Source organism: Paramormyrops kingsleyae, chromosome 16 (genome assembly GCF_048594095.1).
Source record: "Paramormyrops kingsleyae isolate MSU_618 chromosome 16, PKINGS_0.4, whole genome shotgun sequence".
Taxonomy (NCBI): Eukaryota; Metazoa; Chordata; class Actinopteri; order Osteoglossiformes; family Mormyridae; genus Paramormyrops; species Paramormyrops kingsleyae.
The window spans coordinates 30,481,090-30,500,114 of record NC_132812.1 but is presented as its reverse complement, the minus strand read 5'-3'; the positions used below and the strand labels follow the sequence as shown (position 1 = coordinate 30,500,114).

Sequence of the window (19,025 nt, the reverse complement as noted above, 5' to 3'; positions counted from 1 at the left end):
AGATAAAGGTAATAGAGAAGCTTCATGTCACTATAGCCGACGGTAGACTGCACTGCTAGCTGGGTGGAGATCACAAAGAACAGCATCTCTCTATCAATTCACCTCATGGTTTTACAATATCATCAAGACTGACACAGTACGGTGCTTCTTTGTAACGGTCCCAAGAACCATGCCAAAATCAGACTGCGATTCCAACTTATAAGGAAACAATAACAGAAATGCATCCAGTACTTCCATTACAAAGAATCCAAATACAAAGATTTCCCCAGTATGGGAAAGTAGGACTAGTGAAATAAAACATACTTGTGGTATCCACAAAGGCTGACACTGATTAAGAACAATACATTTTTAATCAAACAGCATAGACAAGTTCATTTATACATTAATTTAAACTATACTTTTCTGTCGCATTCTTTCTATGTCTTGGTATCTTATTGGTCAAAAGTTAAGGCAGCAAAACACTTAAGAACTGAGGAATTAATTATAGGATTATGGGGTGATGATGTTGACTGTTCAGTATGTTCTGCTTGACCATCAGCACTGATGGGAAAATCATAGTGGAGACATACAGCCAAATTTCTTCATGTTTGCAGTTTCTTTCACATTTTCATTTTGGAAATAGATGCATCTGTATGCTGCCCATTTTATTATGGCACACCCAAAATGAGGCTGGATAGGAAAATGTACAAAAAAAAATACAAAATTCTAAAGTAAAATCCTATAGATTCTGAATCACGGCATTCTTAAATAGCATAAAATCTCTAAATAAAACACAATAGTGGAAAAAAGGGTGAGTAAAAATAATTATCTTCAAGGAAAAGCGTAGTAAATTTTACTACACAAAAGACTCTCCACGGGCCAGATTTAGTTGGCTGGAACCTTCACTTAGATGGGGAAGGGAATTTCAAATCCTTCTAAGTTTGCTCAGGCGCAGTGGGATCCAACCCTACCCCCCCTCTTTCAGGCCCCCTCTCTGCCACCTCCCCTTCAGAGGGCTGTGGGTCTGATTTGGCCGTAGGGTCTTCTGGCTCAGGTTCAAAATGGCCCAGGTCAACCAAGCCAGGCTCGGTCTGTGGGCCGTGTTGGACTTCCACCTTCCGAGTCAGGTCATTGCGTTCCTTCTGCAGGGCCCTGCACAGCCTCTCCAGTCGCTCCAGTTTGGCATGGAGTGAGGCGTAGTGTCTGTCTCGCAGAGTTTTCTGAAAGGGCACAGAGTCAATACAGATCCCTTAGACACGAGTAACAGGCGATCATGTTTGGGTCTTACCCGGCCAGTCTAGCAAAGGTCATAATGTCTGCTAGTCATATACTGAAATTCAGAAGTAGGCATGTGTCAGACTGCAACCTTAAGCTGTGGATATGCACCTCAAACTGAGCCCTGAAGCCAAGAATCCAGGGCAGGAAACACATATTGGCTGGTACAAGTTTGCTCGAAACTTAGATAAATTGTGCGCCTGCAGTTTAACATGTAGCCTGCAAATGAGTTGTGTGTAGAAACAGACTACGTCAGACCTGTACCTTTCTGTATCTCTGAGCAGGCCAGCGTGTGCTTATTGCTTAATGTGGAGTCTGGATTTTCTCACATCCAGACTGAGTGGCTCACAAGGTCAGCCCTGTTTCTTAGCACTAAAGACAGAACTACACCTACTGGCAGAGCAGCCTTGTATATCGCCAGTGCAGGAGGACGCTCACCTCCTCAGCCATCTGCAGCACTGCCTGGCTGCTGCTCTCCCATTTTCCGCGCCACATCGTCGTCTCCTTCTCCAGCTTCTTGATCTTTTTGGTCATCTTGGTAATGAGAATGGGGAGTGCAGGTCAGTCATAGACCCGCAATGCAATCTCAGCTCAGACTTTACAAACCCACACAACTGTACCATCTCCAAGCCTGCCTACCTTCTCCATCTCTTGCCTGAAGGCGGTGAACATCTCATTGCTTTTAGAAAGCGTACTCTGGAAATCCTCAAACTTGTCCATGTAAAAGGAAAGCTAAAACAAAGAATAGGAGGCACAGACTGGTGTATCATGCACACAGCAAGCCCTCATAACTGGAGATAACGTTGTATTTATATACAGCAATGTTCCATTGTATATTAATTACACTAATAAAAATGAGTAAACATTTTGTCCTGCATCACGTACAACGACATCATAGATAGATGCAAGCCTTTAATTATTTTTGCCCAAACAAAAAACGAAAACATTCCAAAAATACCACCTAGTTTTGTCTGTGTTCTAGTCCAGTGTTTCTCAAACCAGTCCTCTGGGAACTGGGAAGGTGGGACCATCTGGGGTCCCTGTACTCCAGTACAATGATGTACAGGGCTATCCAGTATGAACAGTTTTTGTTGTATCCAGGGTAATTTTTCAGGTTTATCCAATGTAAACAATACTGTTATGCAGTATACAGATGGCAGTATTGTCCTGTGTTTGGGTTCGGCAGCCTAAGGCTTGTAGCTCCTCTCTGGTACCTGCTGCTTGAGTTGGGACTCCTGCTCCTTCATCAGCTCACACAGGTGTCTGGACTCTGTAGCTTCCTTCAGGAGCTGAAAAGGGGACGGCAAGTCGCACCAAGGATGACACACCCAGGTCTACATGCACACACATTAGCACTGCACGCAGACCAGAGTTCTCCTACCATCATGGTATCTACACTGTACTTTGTACACTGTACTTTTAGCTCAGTATCTCAGACACAAAAATCAGTGGAACGGCATCCCTATTCCACAACGATGTGCATGAAAAACCTATGGTGTGAGGAATTAAAGGACTGCATCTGACTCATTCCATGTGTAAATCAACCACTAAGCTAAAGGCTAGGAAGGTAAAACACCTATCAGCTTCATAACATGACAATATCATGTTCCAAAGAGCTGTAAGTGCATAAATGACAAATCTGACTGCAAAGGCTCAATTTCTTGTAATTTGCATTTTTTTTTGCTCTGTATTACTGAATTCAAATACAAAATATTTCCACATTACAGCATCAGAATTATGGCCTTGCAGTCTTGTGTGTATGGTAGTTCTAATCAACATGTGAACTAGATCTCTTGTGGCACTCACAAAGTCTATTTCTCTAAGGTGCTTCTCCTCCGACTTCCTGAGCAGCTCCGTGGTCTTCTGCAGCTTGGAATCCAGCAGCTGCTGCTCTTCATCCTTCTGCTTGAACACACTGTCCACTTGCTGCGGGGAAGACAGGGCAGCTGTGGGAACCGTAGCTCTGCACACGGCTACATAAGGCTGACATTAGTCTCTTCACACTTTCACGCAGCATAGTCACACATTATAAACCCCCAGGTGTCACACACCTACAGTGAGGTCAGCTGGACAAGCCACCAGGCCCTAAGGGGTTTACCAGTTTACCAACCATCACCTCTTTCTCCAGGTTCTCTCCCTCACCTCCTCCCTGAGCTCATACTGCTCAACAAGCTTCTTCAGCTTATCAGCCAGCTCCAGGTTCTCCTGCTGCAATCTAGTGTTGTGGGTGCTGTGCTGTTCCATTTGCTCCTCTATTTCACTGAGTGTCGCCTGGAAGTGGAGGGTGGCCTCCTTGCGCCTCTCATCGTACTCCCGGGATTTCAGGGTGTTCTCCTCCTGTCCAGTACAGGAGGTACACATCGCAGTTTGGTGACTGTGAGGCACAGAGTGTAGGAGAGGAACCGAAAGGGATCACGATACCTTACCTTGAGGGCCCTATTGTGGCGCTGAAGCTCCCTGCACCGGTTCTCCAGCTTACTGCGGGCCAGGACGGCTTTACTGTGCTCCCCCTGAAGCTGGGCCTTCTCCTTCACCATCTGCGCCTGCTGCTTCTGCAGCCCCTTCATCTGCTTCTGCATGCCACGACTCTCCTCCAGCTACCAGGAAAACCAGGCATACAAGTCACTGCAACTTCAACTTCATTCAACTGCAACTTAGAGCAACTGCATCTTGGGTAAAGGCATGAGATACACAAGGGATATGTACACTTTAAACAGCAATAACCACTAGCTATTACTTTTTAGTTATCAAACATTACTACTGTACTGTAATTTAATGCATCACCTTTTCAGAACTTCACTAAACCCACTGAAGCCCAATGCTATGAAAGTTTTGTTTGAACCTGCACTTCCTAAACTCAGACACTGATATATATGTCGGTAGCAAGTGCACAGGACTTCTCACCAAATCTGCATATTTCTTGCATAAAGCTGCCAACTTCTCCTCAGAACTGGACAAGGTGTTCAGAGCGTCCATCAGTACGTTAACCTCATCTCCTGTTGCAAATCAAGAGACGATAAATTATGCTGGAGAGCACCAGTAAAGTACAATTTTTTATTGCACTTAAAATAGTGATATCTAAGTTTTTCCCTTACGTAAATGCCTGTGAATAAAGTGATTTATAAGATATGTCCAAGATATGTAAGGCCTGAGCAATTTAGTAAAGCTAACATGAATCACTAACAATCCTACCCAACTCTTTCTTGTCCTGGGGCTTCTTGCTATCAGCTAGATCTCTGTGCCCCGAAGTCTCCTCTCTGGAGTCCTCACTGCTGGATGGCATCTCCTCCCCAGATCCTCTGCTGTGATGGCTACACCTAAGTGACAGCCCCTGTACCAACACGTCCACACCACAGACCTCTGTTGCATCCATGATCTGGTTACCAAAAATATACCGAAATAGTAAAGACCTTAAGGTATGAAACGAATGGGTCAGGCAATGTTCCCCACAGTCATACTTATTAATTTCTCAAATAATCATCATGATATAAGCCAATAAATATAATAAACCTAAATTTAAAGGGTCATATAGGCAACAAGGCATACAAAATCATTCTTCTTGTATCAAACATCTTACCACAGCTAGACCGTGATTTTAAAAATCGTCTCTGGACTTTGGGAGTCCCCACCAATAAATTTTGCCCGCTATGCCAGTTGGCCAGTCCAGCCCACCTTCTTAGCTTAAGTAAATCTTGACAATGTACCACGCCAGGGCTGCCAGCTCTCACGCATATGGCGTGACTTCACGCTAACGCAAGAAATCGTACGGCAAATCTATATTATTCTATTATAAACATAAAACTAGCCACATCAGAAGCGTTGGGGCCGTTTGCGAACATTACAGACCATTTACAAGGTAATAAAACTGTTATATACCTGGAAATATGTGTGCAGACTCGTCTCGAATTGAAAATGTCACGCCAGCCAGCTGACTGAAGCTGGCAACCCTAAATACGCAGGTCATTTGTTTCGCAATCAGACAAAATCCACATGGAAACTCAAGGACTTCTTAACGTTTCTGCAATAATAGAACCTGAAATTCTAACTTGCATTTAACACACATGCCATAGCAGTGTCCATATAATCACAACCAAAATAAGCTTAATCGACTCAAAGGAAACAGTCACAAACTTAATTATTTTATGCCGACTTTCAGAAGACATTTAAACCTCGAGCTTTACTGTCACAGGCAGCCCCTCGCAAAGCGAAAGTAACCAAACTGGGACACGCAAGGTACCATTTGCTGTTTGTTTTTCTGGGTCGTCGGTGTTTATATACAGACTGAGTTTAATCGCTTGCAATTCGTCATTCGTCTTATCAGTGTCCTCTGTCGTGTTTGTAGTGCATGGCTTCACTTCAAAAATAAAAACATGTTTCCTTACACGACGCGTCTGCTTTTTCGGCACAGCGTTTCGTTTATGAACAGCGTAAGATCCCATAAGCCAAAGGCTGAGTCCTGATCCGCACGCCTGTCAGCCTGCCGGTGGCCGCGCTTCTTCGCTGCCCCCTTTCCCCTCCCGCTGGCCGGCAGAGCCCCCCCCCCCCCCCCCAGCCTGGACGCGGCCACCACAAACCGGACGCACTGAATAACAGTGTATCGTTCAGTACCTGCACGGTCTCGGCATTTACAGCGACCCTGTTATCTGAGCACGTCGCCATGTTGTGACGAAATACAGACCGATGGAGGGGGTGGAAAAAGAAGATAAGAGCGGAGGAGGGACTGCGGAGGAGGGGAGCTGGGGGAGCCGGCGATTCACGCCCTGGGCTCGGGTTTGACTCACGGGAACATCGATGACAGATGATACGTGTCACGCTGATGCACGTGTTTGTGATGATTTTATTTAAGGCGCAAATATGTGCTGCGTTTATCATTTGGTTTCGTTTTATGGACCTTTTTACGATTTGGTTTATAATAGACGTGTCTCAGGTGTGCAGCCAGTGTGATGTTATGTATTTAACGTGGGCAGCTAGGGGACCCTCCTCAGGAGTTATTTATATAGGGGCGCAGAGAGTCCGCAGACGGGGAATAATAATAAACATGCTATACAGTGAACCAGGCTATTTTGTCGTTCTCACTACAGTAAAAACACAGTACAGAAACCATACGATTTTTCTGGCCTAGGTAACGCCAACGTCTGCCGAAAGCAGTCCGACATAAACGCGGGGTTTTCCGGTAATAAAATAGATGTTTGAATATTTTTTTAAAATCTCCATGGGCTTAAGTCACCTGTTTCACATGATGCCTACGCTGAGTTTCTGTCAGTAGTCTGATATCCACTGTCACAGAAGCAAAATTATGCTGTCATAATAAAACACTGTGCAATGTATTTATTATTATTTTTTTATTTTTATTTAAAAAAAGTTTCATATTATACATATCAGGTGGCCAACAACAGAAATGTCTCTTTGTAATTTCTCTTTAAAACATAAAACTTTACATGACCAGAGGTGCATTAACATTAAGATTAGTCACAAACCCCCTACCATTTTCACAGTGGTGCAGTTTTCGGGGTACCGACAATGAAATTTGGCAAGTGGTGGGATTTAATCCAGTCTGGATTCAATTGTATTTCAGTCTGGACACGAAAATACAGGACAAATCATGTAATCGTGTAAGACTATACTGAATTACTGTGAATTAAAGCACCTGTGAGCTTTACATATATAACAAAATCATTCTTTTTGATATATTCAAGGACTTTTCATATCTTTCTTCTCAGAGTGAATAAGGAAAAAAAAGGTAATTAAGCCATTAAAAATGAAAAGCAGAAATGTCAACAATTAGTAAGTAACCCTCATGGTCAGTTCTTGGTTGAACCATTTTTCACAGCTATTACAAACAGTGGTATTTTTCGTAATTGTCACAGTGAATTCAAAAGCCTAGATGTAGACATGTTTCCATACTTAAAGAATGTAGTTGTCTGACAATGGGCTGTATGACAGCAGTGTCCTGGATGCTTATAGCACATGGCAATATTTTTGAATAGTTTTGAAGAATTAAAGGGAATGCTCATCTTCTACTGTAAAGCAAGTGAAAGAGATGCCCCATAACTTGTCTAGGTGGCGCCACCTGGAGGTTGTTTATTCGGCACCCTCCCTTCTGGCAATTGCCAAGTCAATGCCCCCGCATTGGTAAATCGGCGCCCCTGCATGCCTAGTCAGTGCTGTATTTACTAAGTCGGCGCCCCCTTGCCTTGTCCGTGCTCCTCTTGCCCATTCAGTGCCCATTTACTAAATCCGCACCCCCTTGCCTGGTTGGCACCTCTTTGCTAAGCTGCCTCCCCTTGCCCATTTGGTGCCCCTTTACTAAGTTGACACCCCCCTTGCCCATTTGGCGCCCCTTTGCTAAGTCAGCACCCTCTTTGCCCATTTGGTGCTCCTTTGCTAAGTCAGCACCCCCCTTGCCTAGTTGGCACCCCTTTACTAAGCTGCCTCCCTTTGCCCATTTGGTGCCCCTTTGCTAAGTCGACACCCCCTTTGCTAAGTCAGCACCACCTTTGCCCAATTGACACTCCTTTGCTAAGTCAGCACCCCCCTTGCCCATTTGGTGCCCCTTTGCTAAGTTGGCACCCCCCTTGCCTGGTTGGCACCCCTTTGCTAAGTCGGCACCCCCCTTTGCCCATTTGGTGCCCCTTTGCTTAGCCGGCACCCCCCTTGCCTGGTTGGCAGCCCTTTGCTAAGCTGCCTCCCTTTGCCCATTTGGTGCCCCTTGTTAATTTCCCTACCAGTCATCCAGCTACCCAAAAATGTTCAGATTCACACACCCTCCTGTTTTTAAGATTCCAATAGCATACTTTTGCAATGCATTAAACTATTTTCAATTTCTTTTCAATCTAGCTTGCCAGTCTTACTGGCTTTTTAAAAAAAATATTTGTTCATACTATTCTCTCATTGGGGTGTCAAAATTAACACATGCCGTAATGCAAATAAATTATAAGGTAGTATGACTTTAAAATTAACGCCAATGTAATTATTTGACAACCCAGCATCCTACTGTTTTTTTTTTGCATTCACCCTAAATTAAAAAAGTCTAAATTACTCACCGTGATTTATTCATTCCCAAAATAAATCTTTTATATAAAAACTAGATCTACTAATGAAAGAAGCTGAGAAAACACCATTCAAATTACCGGGTGTATTTATTGTAACTGTTCAATATCCTATAGCTGGTCATGCAAGAAATATGCGAAAATAAATTTTCTCTTAATTTTGCACAATACAATGAAGATTTGCCCATTCTTCCTTGTAAAATGTTTCAAACTGTGCCAGGTTGCTGTGGACATCAATTTTTGCGTCATGCTGCAGATGTTCCGTGGCGTTAAGGTCAGGACCAGGCCACTCAAGGACGTCAATTTTCTTCATTTTAAGCCAATCCATTGTTGCCCTGGCCATGTGCTTTGCCTCATTGTCCTGTTAAAATGCAAACTTCCGCTGCAGTTCAAGCTTTTTGGCAGAAAGGAGCAGGTTTTCCTCCAAGATCAGTCTGTGTGGTGCAGCATGCATCTTCTCATCAGTCTGGACCAGCTTGTCAGCCCTTGCTTCCCAAAAACATCCCCAGAACATGCTGCTGCCGTCACCGTATTGTACAGCGGGGATGTTATTGCCAGGCTACTGTGCAGTGTTAGATATACACCATGCAAACTGTTTAGTTCTCAAGCCAAAAAGTTCTCCTTTTGATCAGACTACAAGACTTTCTGCCACATCTCTGCAGTATCTTCTGTGTGATACTCTGCTCTTTTTTTTTTTTTTACACTCGACAGCATGTTGTTTTTTTCATTTAGAGCTTCTACCTGGCTCATCTTCCATAAATACCATTTTTGTGAAATGCCATAGAGATTTGTTGAGCTGTGAACGTTACCAGTCGTAGTCACTGACTCTGGCCACTCGATCAGCATGACGGCCACAATATCACTTACTCGTACTGAATACTATTTTTGCTTTGTAGCAAATCTTCATGCCACAGCCAGAAAGGAGATCTAAATTCTTATTAATTAACAGAGAACAGGTAATTTACTCAGTTCCTACATGGATAGAGACCGTCGACATATTGAGTTAGTAAAGTAATACTCTGCACCTAAGCAAAGATATTTTTATGAAGGGTACAAATAGCCTTTTTCATCCATTTCCCACCACCACTTGTCCTATGTAGGTTCTGGAGCTTATCCAGGAAAGTACCGGCACAAGGCAGGTAAGAACCGAGGATAGAGGAATCCCCACCATGACAAACTCCATGCACACAGACCCAAACCCTGTGATGTGTATTGAACCAAGGTAGCATCCTGCCACCCTCTTTACCTTTTGCATTTCAAAAGTTAGATTCTGACTTTTACTTTTAGATTGTTAATGATCATTATATCATGGGCCCCAACCCATCGTAGGGTTAAGCGTAGCACATTTTTGGATTGTGGGGGGACTCCAGGAGAACAAGCCCCACAGCGGAGACTCGAACCCCAGTCCTGGGGGAATAAAGTAACAGAGCTAACCATTGCAAAACTGTACCACCCCCAGAAGAGCCGCAATGAAGAAGAACATTTACAATAATTTGTGAGTTTTGAGAAGCGCATTCTAAATTTTTTTTGTTTAAATAATGTACAAAAACCTGTCCAAATATGAAATTAAATTAACTGAAAAAACTCATTTTAACCGATAATTCCCGATGGGGGCACTTACTTGCTGTAGGAGCACCACCTAGTACGAACGAATCTTCTCACCCGGGATCCATCCACCGCAAACAGGCTCTTCAGAAGAGACGGGCGCAGCTATCAGGCACCGCGACTGTCTGCATCTTCAGGCGCGGCCAGTCACCGTGAAGAGGAACGTCGAGCATCCTTGGATGGTGAAGGTGAGGAGCGAAAGGCACAAAATTGTATGCGACATGTATGTACGTTGCGTTTCACATTAGCAGAGAAGACAGAAACAAAGCGAGTATTTCTGAGGGACAACGAACAAGACAGCAGCCTGCTTTTTGTGCTCAAGTGGTGCATTAAATTCAGGAATAATTGTTATATAAAAAAGCTGTTCTTTAATTATAGTAAAAAAACTGTTAACCACTGTTTGTTGTAGGCTATAACAATATAATATAATATAATATAATATAATATAATATAATATAATATAATTATCCTTTTGAGCAGCTCAGCAAAGATCCACCAGATAGCGTTCTACTTCACTAATAATAATGGTCATAGTTAAAATCATAATGCTGCTGATTCAGTGGAGGTTCTAGAATCTAGACCATTTCACCGGGGGGTGGCACTGGGGCCAGTTGTTCTGTTAGGAGGGCAGGATGCATTTGACCTTAATGTCCTCCAAGTATTACACTACATTGCCAGCATTAAGAAGCAAAAGACAGTTTTGAAAACCGATGTTATTTATACAATGCTTTGCAGTTACAGCTTTTACAAATATGTAACTCACTCAGATTTCCTGTTTAGACTGTCTCGCTTCCACAAGCTTAATTATTTTTTTCTGTCGTTCACTTTTAACCATCTGAACGCACGTTAAGAATCGGTCAAGAAAAAGTGCTTATTTCTGTGTTATCAGTGCACAAAATTATTTAAGCCCAGATAGTGCCTTCACTTTTTTATGTCGCCAGGCTATGTTTCTTATATTTACTTACAGAATGAAGAATAAAGATAAGACGTGAAGTCCGTGCAAAATAGTTTTTCATATAATTTTTCTGTTTTTCTTTCAAAATAAAAGTCACAATACTGTTATGGCGATTTTTCAAATAGTTTTTTTAAAAAAAAACTTAGTTAATAACAAAAAGTGGACCGTAAATGTGCTTTTATTAGTTATGATCAGCTGAATTTCCCTCGTAGCGCCATGGAAGAACTCATGCTTGATTATTGTGATGTATTGTACCTTTCATAGTAATTTTTTTACCAACAAAAACAAGGTGTTTCTTTCTTTCTTTTTTGGTGAAAAAGCACACCTGTAATATTCAATGATAATGATCTGCTTTTATATATATAACTGGCATTTTTTCAAAAAGAAACAGGACCAACGGAAATTAGTACGAAGACTAAACAGTAGGTTTTTTGTGGTATTTTATGGTTCTTTTTCCATTTGGTTTCTGTCAGATATAAGGAGATACTTGTGTGTCTTTGTGTGTGACTGTGATTCAGGTTTCTTAGGCTTTGCCCTGACAGGTGTCTCCTCTTGTTTTTTTTCCCTCTCTAACAGGTGAGACAGGTGTTTAGTTGACTATGTCTTCAGGAGACAGCTCAGAATGTTTGAAAGATCCAGCTAGAGATGTTACCCTTCCTGGACACAAAGTGTGGAAGTAAAACACTTTAAAAAGCAGGGTCGGCGGGATCACATATGTTCCCCAGACCTTGAACATCAGTCAGACTTTCCTTAAGGTGAAGTATCACCTGGATGCTCCAGAGGAAAATCTAAGTAGAACAATGTACCTGGTGCACAAGTCTCACCTGCAGTTTGTGGGCTTCTGGCTGGGCATTATGGGATGGATCCTATCGGTGGTGACTATTGGAGTAATCCAGTGGCGGGTCTGGTACACAGCAGACACCGCAGTCATAACATCGGGGGTGGCCTGGGTAGGCATCTGGAGGGTGTGCTTTTACAGTCGCTGGCTGGTGACCTCACAGTATCAGCTACTGTTCTGTCAGCCTATGAGGATCTGGGACACATTTGTGCCCTTCGATATCCGGGCAGCTCAGGCTCTCATGCTGGTGGCGGCTGTCACTGGGGTTGGCGGGAATGCCAGTGCGGCGTACGGACTCCAGAAAATCTTCTTTGGGATCGAGGAGCAGAAGCTCATCATGACTGCTTTCCGGATGGCTGGGACCCTCCACCTGCTGTCAGGGGTGTCCTCCCTCGTGCCTCTTGCATGGAACGTATACTCTGTGGCGGGCAATCATACAATAGCCTTCCCCCCCAGCTTTTACATGCCCTCTGCCCCGGTCAAACAGGAAGTGGGGGATGGCATTAGGATAGGGATCGTAGCCTCTATAATGATGATGAGCAGTGGGTTTGTATTTCTCTCGTATAGGTTCCCAGTTCTCCTTTTGCCCAGGGATCTTGCTCTGGGACAGACTAAAGGTGAATCTGATTCATTAGGTATTGGCACAAGCTACTGTCAAAGGTCAGTACCTCACAGAAACGAAAACACTGAAAATCACTCGTATGTCCGGGAAAACCCTGCATTCCAGATACATGTGTAATACTCGGGCGATTTCAAGGAAATCCATGATATGAACTGTTTATCGTTTTCAGTGCCAAGTTATTCCTACTGAGGCCTAAACTTCACCTTACAGGAGTGACATCAGTGGTAACACTTCACTTGATGGGGTACAAATTATATAGCAGCATACAATTAGTTATGTACTAATTAACCACAAACTAAGTCTTAGTTACATACTGATCTTATATTAATTCATCATTAATATATTGCATGTTTTATCTCAAGCAGTATCTATATTTCTTATAATATCTGTTAATACTGGAAAGCTTTGTGAACAACTGAATGAACTGCTAATCAACGACCGAGGGAACGTCATGAATAACATAAGTGAAACACTGACCACATGTTTGTTCACTAATAATGAATCATGGCTCATGTTTTATCCCAATAGCAACTATATTTCTTCATGATTTGTTTGTGGTTTGTGCATCAGCAGTAACTGAGTTATTACTAAATATTTGCGCCCTGTGAAGTTAAGTGTTACCATGGTGATCCGTGCAAAAACACAAGCACTGGAATCCAGTTATATTACAAAGCACTTTAAGACACACCTAAGCCTGAAAAAATATCTTGAGTTAAGGTACACTCCTCGTTTAGGATAAATCTTTGACAAGGCACCCAAAAAAATAAAGATCTTTGGTCACATATTATAACTTCAGGAAATGTGATAAAGCTGTTTCAGGTTCAGCCGGTGGACAATGTATATGAGAGTGAGAAATGGGCCATGTTATATAACAATTCCATGTCAAAGTGTAAATGATTATAAATTTCATTTATGTTGTTTATAATTATATATTAGATGTGTCATGTAGCAGCAGGAGAAGGACGACCCAAATGCAGGCTGTTGGTAGGGTAACCCCTCGCAGGGGTGTTTATTGTGGGGAAACAGGTAGTGACGTACACAGAGAGCAAAGACTGAACAAGAAGCACAGTACTGAGATGCTAATATTCATGCCTAACAGAGGGATAAACACGAGGCAGCTGTGGCTGGTTAACAAGAGGGCAGGAACAAGAGGTACGACTAACGAGCTTCAGGGACGGCTGATTAGCAGCCTCGCCCGAGGGGAAACGTAGGGATCAGACAAGCAGGGCGGGGCTGGGCGTGACAAGATTAATATTTATTAATACTTTTTGTAATTTAAAATTTGAATAGTTTTTTGGTTAGACACTTTATTCTGCTATGGTAAAAAAAAACCTGCACATGAATTTACATGTGAATCATGCTCTTAACTCCTTCACAGTTACATAAAATGGATATACATGCCATCAGAATATGTTAATTCATATTAATTTATAATGTACTGGTGTGAATGTTCCGGAATGAGTAATGGCCACACTGTATACTGCACGTATACTGGCCACACTGTATACTGCACGTACGCTTTGTTTTCCTGTTAGGTAAAACAACTCGCTGTTTACATCCTCGATCTGTTCCAGCGCTGTAGATTTAATTGGGGAAGTTTGCACACACACCACCCCTGGGGGGGGGCGGAGGGGGGTGGGGGGCACAGCATGACTCTGGGGTGGTACTTATTGCCTTGGAATCAGTCTCTGTGGATTCTTACAGTCACATAGACTGAATGGGAATACAATTTGGAGCTGTATTATTCCGACTTTCATTTTGCAGTCTAAGTGCATCTTCATATATTGCTTCAGGAGAGTTTCTAAGCATTTTTATGATTTTATAATAAATAATAATAAATAATATTATAAAAGGTGAAGGATTTAACAGTATACTGATTAAGTTGAAGGTTTTGGGCTAAACAGCATTAAAATTGTATATTTCTATTCCTATAGGCTTGTCTAAGTGAAAGTAAGACAGGCTTCCATTAGATCAAAATCATTAAGATGTTATATTATTATTAGTCAAATACACAAGTAAAAAATATGCTCCTGTTGGGCCTGATATATTAATTCAAACTTTGTGGCACGGAGAATTGTGAATAATTATGTAATATATAAAGTGTATGGAATTTCTCATCATGTCATGTAATCAAAAAAAAACCAAGAATGAAGATGAGCAGACCTGTGTGTGTGAATGTGAAAGTGTTAAACGCTGGGTGTCTGTGAGCTGTAAGCGGTCCTGTTAAACGCTGGGTGTCTGTGAGCTGTGAGCGGTTCTGTTAAACGCTGGGTGTCTGTGAGCTGTGAGCGGTCCTGTTAAATGCTGGGTGTCTGTGAGCTGTAAGCGGTCCTGTTAAATGCTGGGTGTCTGTGAGCTGTAAGTGGTCCTGTTAAATGCTGGGTGTCTGTGAGCTGTAAGCGGTCCTGTTAAATGCTGGGTGTCTGTGAGCTGTGAGCGGTCCTGTTAAATGCTGGGTGTCTGTGAGCTGTGAGCGGTCCTGTTAAACGCTGGGTGTCTGTGAGCTGTGAGCGGTCCTGTTAAATGCTGGGTGTCTGTGAGCTGTGAGCGGTCCTGTTAAATGCTGGGTGTCTGTGAGCTGTAAGCGGTCCTGCCTCCTGTTATCTTTCCTTAGATCCAGCAGGCACAGGAGGTGCGGCAGTCTCCCTGGCATGGAGAATTCTCTGGGGAATGACCTTATCCAGCAATCAGGACCCAGCCTATGGCTTTGTGTTTCATTTGTATATTTTGAAAATCAGTGATTACGGGAATTTTTACAAAACTCTAACTACAGATATATAAATAGATGTACTGTTTTGTTTTTTAATACATTATTCCTTTGATGAACTTTTCATTTTCCCCCAAGTGGTTTCTAAGTTGAAATGTAGTGTTGAGGTTGTCTTGCCGTAAGTGACTACGTCAGAAATGCCGGCACTTCGGGGAAGACGGGGCTATTTTGTTTGCCGTTCTGTTTTACTAGTGAAACGTGGGGAGTATTGGCCACCTTGTTTATCAAACAAAAACCGTTTCTCTAGAACACACACGTTGCTGGAAGCTTAACAAGGATAGTGCTGCATTCTCTGTCCCACCTGTACATTGCCTTGGACAAAAATATCTGATAAATAATGAAATGTTTATGTAAGGTGAAGCCTCTATGGCTCCTCAGGAAACATGGAGACCAAAACCTTTAATAATAAAAGAAGATGTAACATATGGTATGAAACCTTATACTTTCTTATGGGATATGTACATTAAGCAGGTGACTAAGTTTTGACAGTCAGCCTTTCTGGATAACTAGACTTACAAGCCAATTTAAATGGATGTTTACAGTGTTGCAATGTTAGACTAGTGATTAAAGTTAGTGTTTAATTTCATAGTGTTTAATAACGCTAGATATTGGACACGATGCAGTTACATAACAGTTTTTATTGAAAAAAACATTTGTACTCTTTATTGGCAGTTGAAGTTCAATCAAATGCCATCAAAATTACAATAAATGAAAAGAACCCAACTTGAACTCCCTCGTGCCTAAATGTGTTAACACTTGCTGTACCGGATGAGAGATATCAAGGAAAGCATTTCGGTGCTCATCAGAGGGCTAATTACTCCATTTCCACCATCATAATGGTTATTTGCTTAACTCAGCTTGTCTTGGAGGAAACAGCTTGGCTTGTTTTCCAGGCAATGGGGTTCTGGGAAATGCGGACCCTGGCCATGTGGTCTTTATAGCACGCTGACGACAACAGTAGATGCTGTCTGTGCAGGAAGGCGCCTGTATGCAGGGTGTGGCACAGCCGATAATGCACAGCTAATCAGCGCAGTTGACTGAGAAGTGATTTTTTCACTTTGATTATGAGGCTTCCACATGGTCCCGACTTGCTATGTATATGAAAATATTTACAGCACCTACAGAAATTCTTTGTATGTTTTATGGATTTGCATATAAATCAACACCTTTACTTACTTTTTCCAAAACCTTTTTCTTGGTCTCGCTTATCACACCTTAGATGAGTCAAGCCGTTTGATTTATGTGCACTATACTATACCATACCATACTATACTATACTATACTATACTATACTATACTATACTGAACAGGGAATGATGCAAATAAAAAACATGTTGATGTATAGACAATGCAAAGGTTCAAATTCAGTGAAATAATGCAGTTTCCCCTCCCGGGCACATGCTCCACCCAGCTATCTATCTGTTATTAACTAACTATGAAAACCAAGAGCCAGGAACAGATATGCAGAGCTGAAAGCAATATTTCAAAAATTCCTCTAGGACGTGCAAACAGATAAGAAGCAGCACAGCAATCTGCCAGTGTACACTGGCACCCTTTCATTACCTTATCCAAAGAAGAGCGATATTTGTTATAACTCATTTTAGAATTTATGGCTACTAGAAATAACGAGATTGTCAAACAACAAAGAAATAAACAAAATGATAACAATAATAATCATGCTTTATAAACAACTTATGTTGCATTACCACAGTATAAATTCATTTCACAGTGAAAAACCTAACAAAAATCTTTAGCTAATATTTTGTGTAAAAAAAGAGCTCTTGTTTAAAATGCTTGATAAACATACAGATTAAAAAAAAAATTGCAATGAATGCAACTTTTTTGTATCAAAATCACATTGGTTCATTTACATCATCAGAACTTTCTGTATTTTTTTTATGATCACCCTAGTAAAACGAAAAGCCAAAATGAGAAAATATAACCCAAGAAAACTTGATATATTTACACTAGAGCCTGAATACCTGAAGACCTCCGCATTGTGTTGATTTGTCCCGAATCACAATTTCCATGCAGATGTGTCCTCAAGCCCTGTCTAAAAGGGGCAGCTGACTGACTTACTGGGTCTCCAAGAGGGACTGTACGGCGCTCAGACGTATTCTGATGTACTTTTTGAAGAGTAGGCGATAGCTTTGACATTGTGCCTCTTCTGAGCCCCGGGATGAACATCCATCTGCAGGCAATAGCAAGAGCTGACCAACAAGACTCCAGCCACAATGTGAAGGAAGCTGGCAGCCCAACCACAGAAGAGAGCATGACCAAGATCCCATTTCGCCACCTGCTCTGACACAGACTCATCAAAGAACTCCGTTATTGTCTCATGCGCTATGTATGACACAGGAATCAGAACTTCCACTGCAGATAACAGGCTAAAAATGCCCCCGATCATCTTCATGACTTTCTTGGCATGGCAACCCTCCTCCTGCCCCATGCAGCATTTGATCACCTGCAGTCCTGGAATCGGGAGCAGCACTGCCAGAATGCCAGTGGCCAGAGCCATACACATGAACATCTGGGCCAGCTTGATGTCTGAAGGCAAGCCCAGGACGCCATCGTAAGGTCTGCACTCCATGGAGCCGCCTTCATGCATCACGCAGTTCTCCCACAGGCCGGTTTCGTAGCTCTCTTTCAACAGCAGCTCTGTAGACTTGGTCTTCCACTGCGGCATGAGGGTCGTGGCAAGTGAGCAAAGCCAGGCAATGATGGATAAAAATATCCCAAAGAGCTCCAGAGCACAAGTGCATGCCTGCATGATGATGGCTTTCCTCACACTGAACTGTCCTCCTGAGATAGTTGCGGAGAAATGGCTTATTATGAGTCCGGTTGGATTGGAAGTGCTAAAGTATAGTTGTCAGTTATCTCTCATTACTTCATTACAGCTCCAGATAGACTCCTTCACCATCAGGTCCTATTAAGAAAGGGAAAAAAAACTGCATTTGCTTGGACGGAGAGCAGCTTCTTGGGATTACGCCTTTCTTTTGCCAGTGCTGCTGCCGTATCAAAGCAAAGCAGATAGTGACAGACAAAGTGGGCAGAGAGGTCTTTTTGGTTCCAGCCAGCCAGCATTACAGGAAGCTATTCCATGTAAACAGGATGTGATTATACAGCACGTAAAATCTCACGGATTAGTGGGCCATTCTTTTCCCTTGTTTCCAATTCTGCATTTTTTTTTTTCTTTTTGCATGTTGTCTCACTCAAGTGATAAAAAAATGTATCCGGTAAACATTAAACCAAGGATAGGCTACGTTTGAAGATATTCATACCTGCAGGAAAGGAATATCATCAATGGCACAGACACAAACAAATCGCTGCATGATAAACCAAGTTCAGAGCTATAAGATTATTGTCTTTATGGGAGTATTAAAAACAAAAGTTATACAATCTTTATAATCATGGAAAAGTTATTCAGTTTGATCTTATAGGTGTACATTGTTTTACGGCCTCATATAGTTCCAATTAAGGTTATTATTAAGCAATTTGGTTGTTAGACGAACCCACAGATATCACCATAAATACCTACCTTACAGTACTGAAATAGATGAATCCCACAATGGGGAAATTCCTTAGAAACAGCAGCAATATTAAAAAAAGACAGTATAACAGGATCCATAGGATCAGCAAAAATAACAATATAGGAACAATATAGACAATAAAAACAATAGAAAACAATTTCTAAAACTGTATAAATATATAAGTAAAAATATATATATAAAAATATACCTACAGCATACATCATACTGTACATGTCAATGTAAAAAATCTTGCATTGTAATACAATAGCAACAGTTACTAATACATATAATAAAACACAGTATGCAAACAACAACTATTATTATTATTATTATTATTATTATTATTATTATTATGCATGATTTGTATTAGTACTTAGCAATGGAGCTGAAATTTTCTAGGATGTG

At 41.9% G+C, this 19,025-nt stretch overlaps 3 protein-coding genes across 10 annotated transcripts; 1 reads left to right on the top strand and 2 right to left on the bottom strand.

The window, feature by feature from the left end:
- Positions 1-331: 331 nt before the first annotated feature.
- On the bottom strand, positions 332-10,053 carry LOC111850247 (alpha-taxilin-like). Of its 8 annotated transcripts, none has more exons than XM_023823927.1 (10): positions 9,925-10,053; positions 4,447-4,585; positions 4,159-4,250; positions 3,681-3,851; positions 3,397-3,591; positions 3,061-3,180; positions 2,469-2,543; positions 1,894-1,986; positions 1,693-1,788; positions 332-1,199 (listed from the first exon to the last, which is right to left on the bottom strand). In XM_023823927.1, exons 2-10 carry the CDS (start codon positions 4,535-4,537, stop codon positions 915-917), a joined length of 1,218 nt encoding a protein of 405 aa, XP_023679695.1. In that variant the 5' UTR covers positions 4,538-4,585; positions 9,925-10,053; the 3' UTR covers positions 332-914. The 8 variants fall into 8 exon arrangements, with proteins under 8 accessions (XP_023679695.1, XP_023679693.1, XP_023679689.1 ...); XM_023823925.1 differs by having other exon boundaries at positions 4,447-4,630; positions 9,925-10,051; XM_023823921.2 differs by lacking the exon at positions 9,925-10,053 and adding an exon at positions 5,863-6,036 and having other exon boundaries at positions 4,447-4,630.
- On the top strand, positions 10,015-15,803 carry LOC111850250 (claudin-34-like). The gene is made up of 4 exons (XM_023823930.2): positions 10,015-10,096; positions 11,440-12,361; positions 13,423-13,475; positions 14,938-15,803. Exons 2-4 carry the CDS (start codon positions 11,664-11,666, stop codon positions 15,102-15,104), a joined length of 918 nt encoding a protein of 305 aa, XP_023679698.1. The 5' UTR covers positions 10,015-10,096; positions 11,440-11,663; the 3' UTR covers positions 15,105-15,803.
- On the bottom strand, positions 15,709-18,178 carry LOC111850251 (putative claudin-24). The gene has a single exon (XM_023823932.2). The coding sequence runs from the start codon at positions 17,858-17,860 to the stop codon at positions 17,198-17,200; it is 663 nt and encodes a 220-aa protein (XP_023679700.1). The 5' UTR covers positions 17,861-18,178; the 3' UTR covers positions 15,709-17,197.
- Between the last annotated feature and the right edge of the window lie 847 nt (positions 18,179-19,025).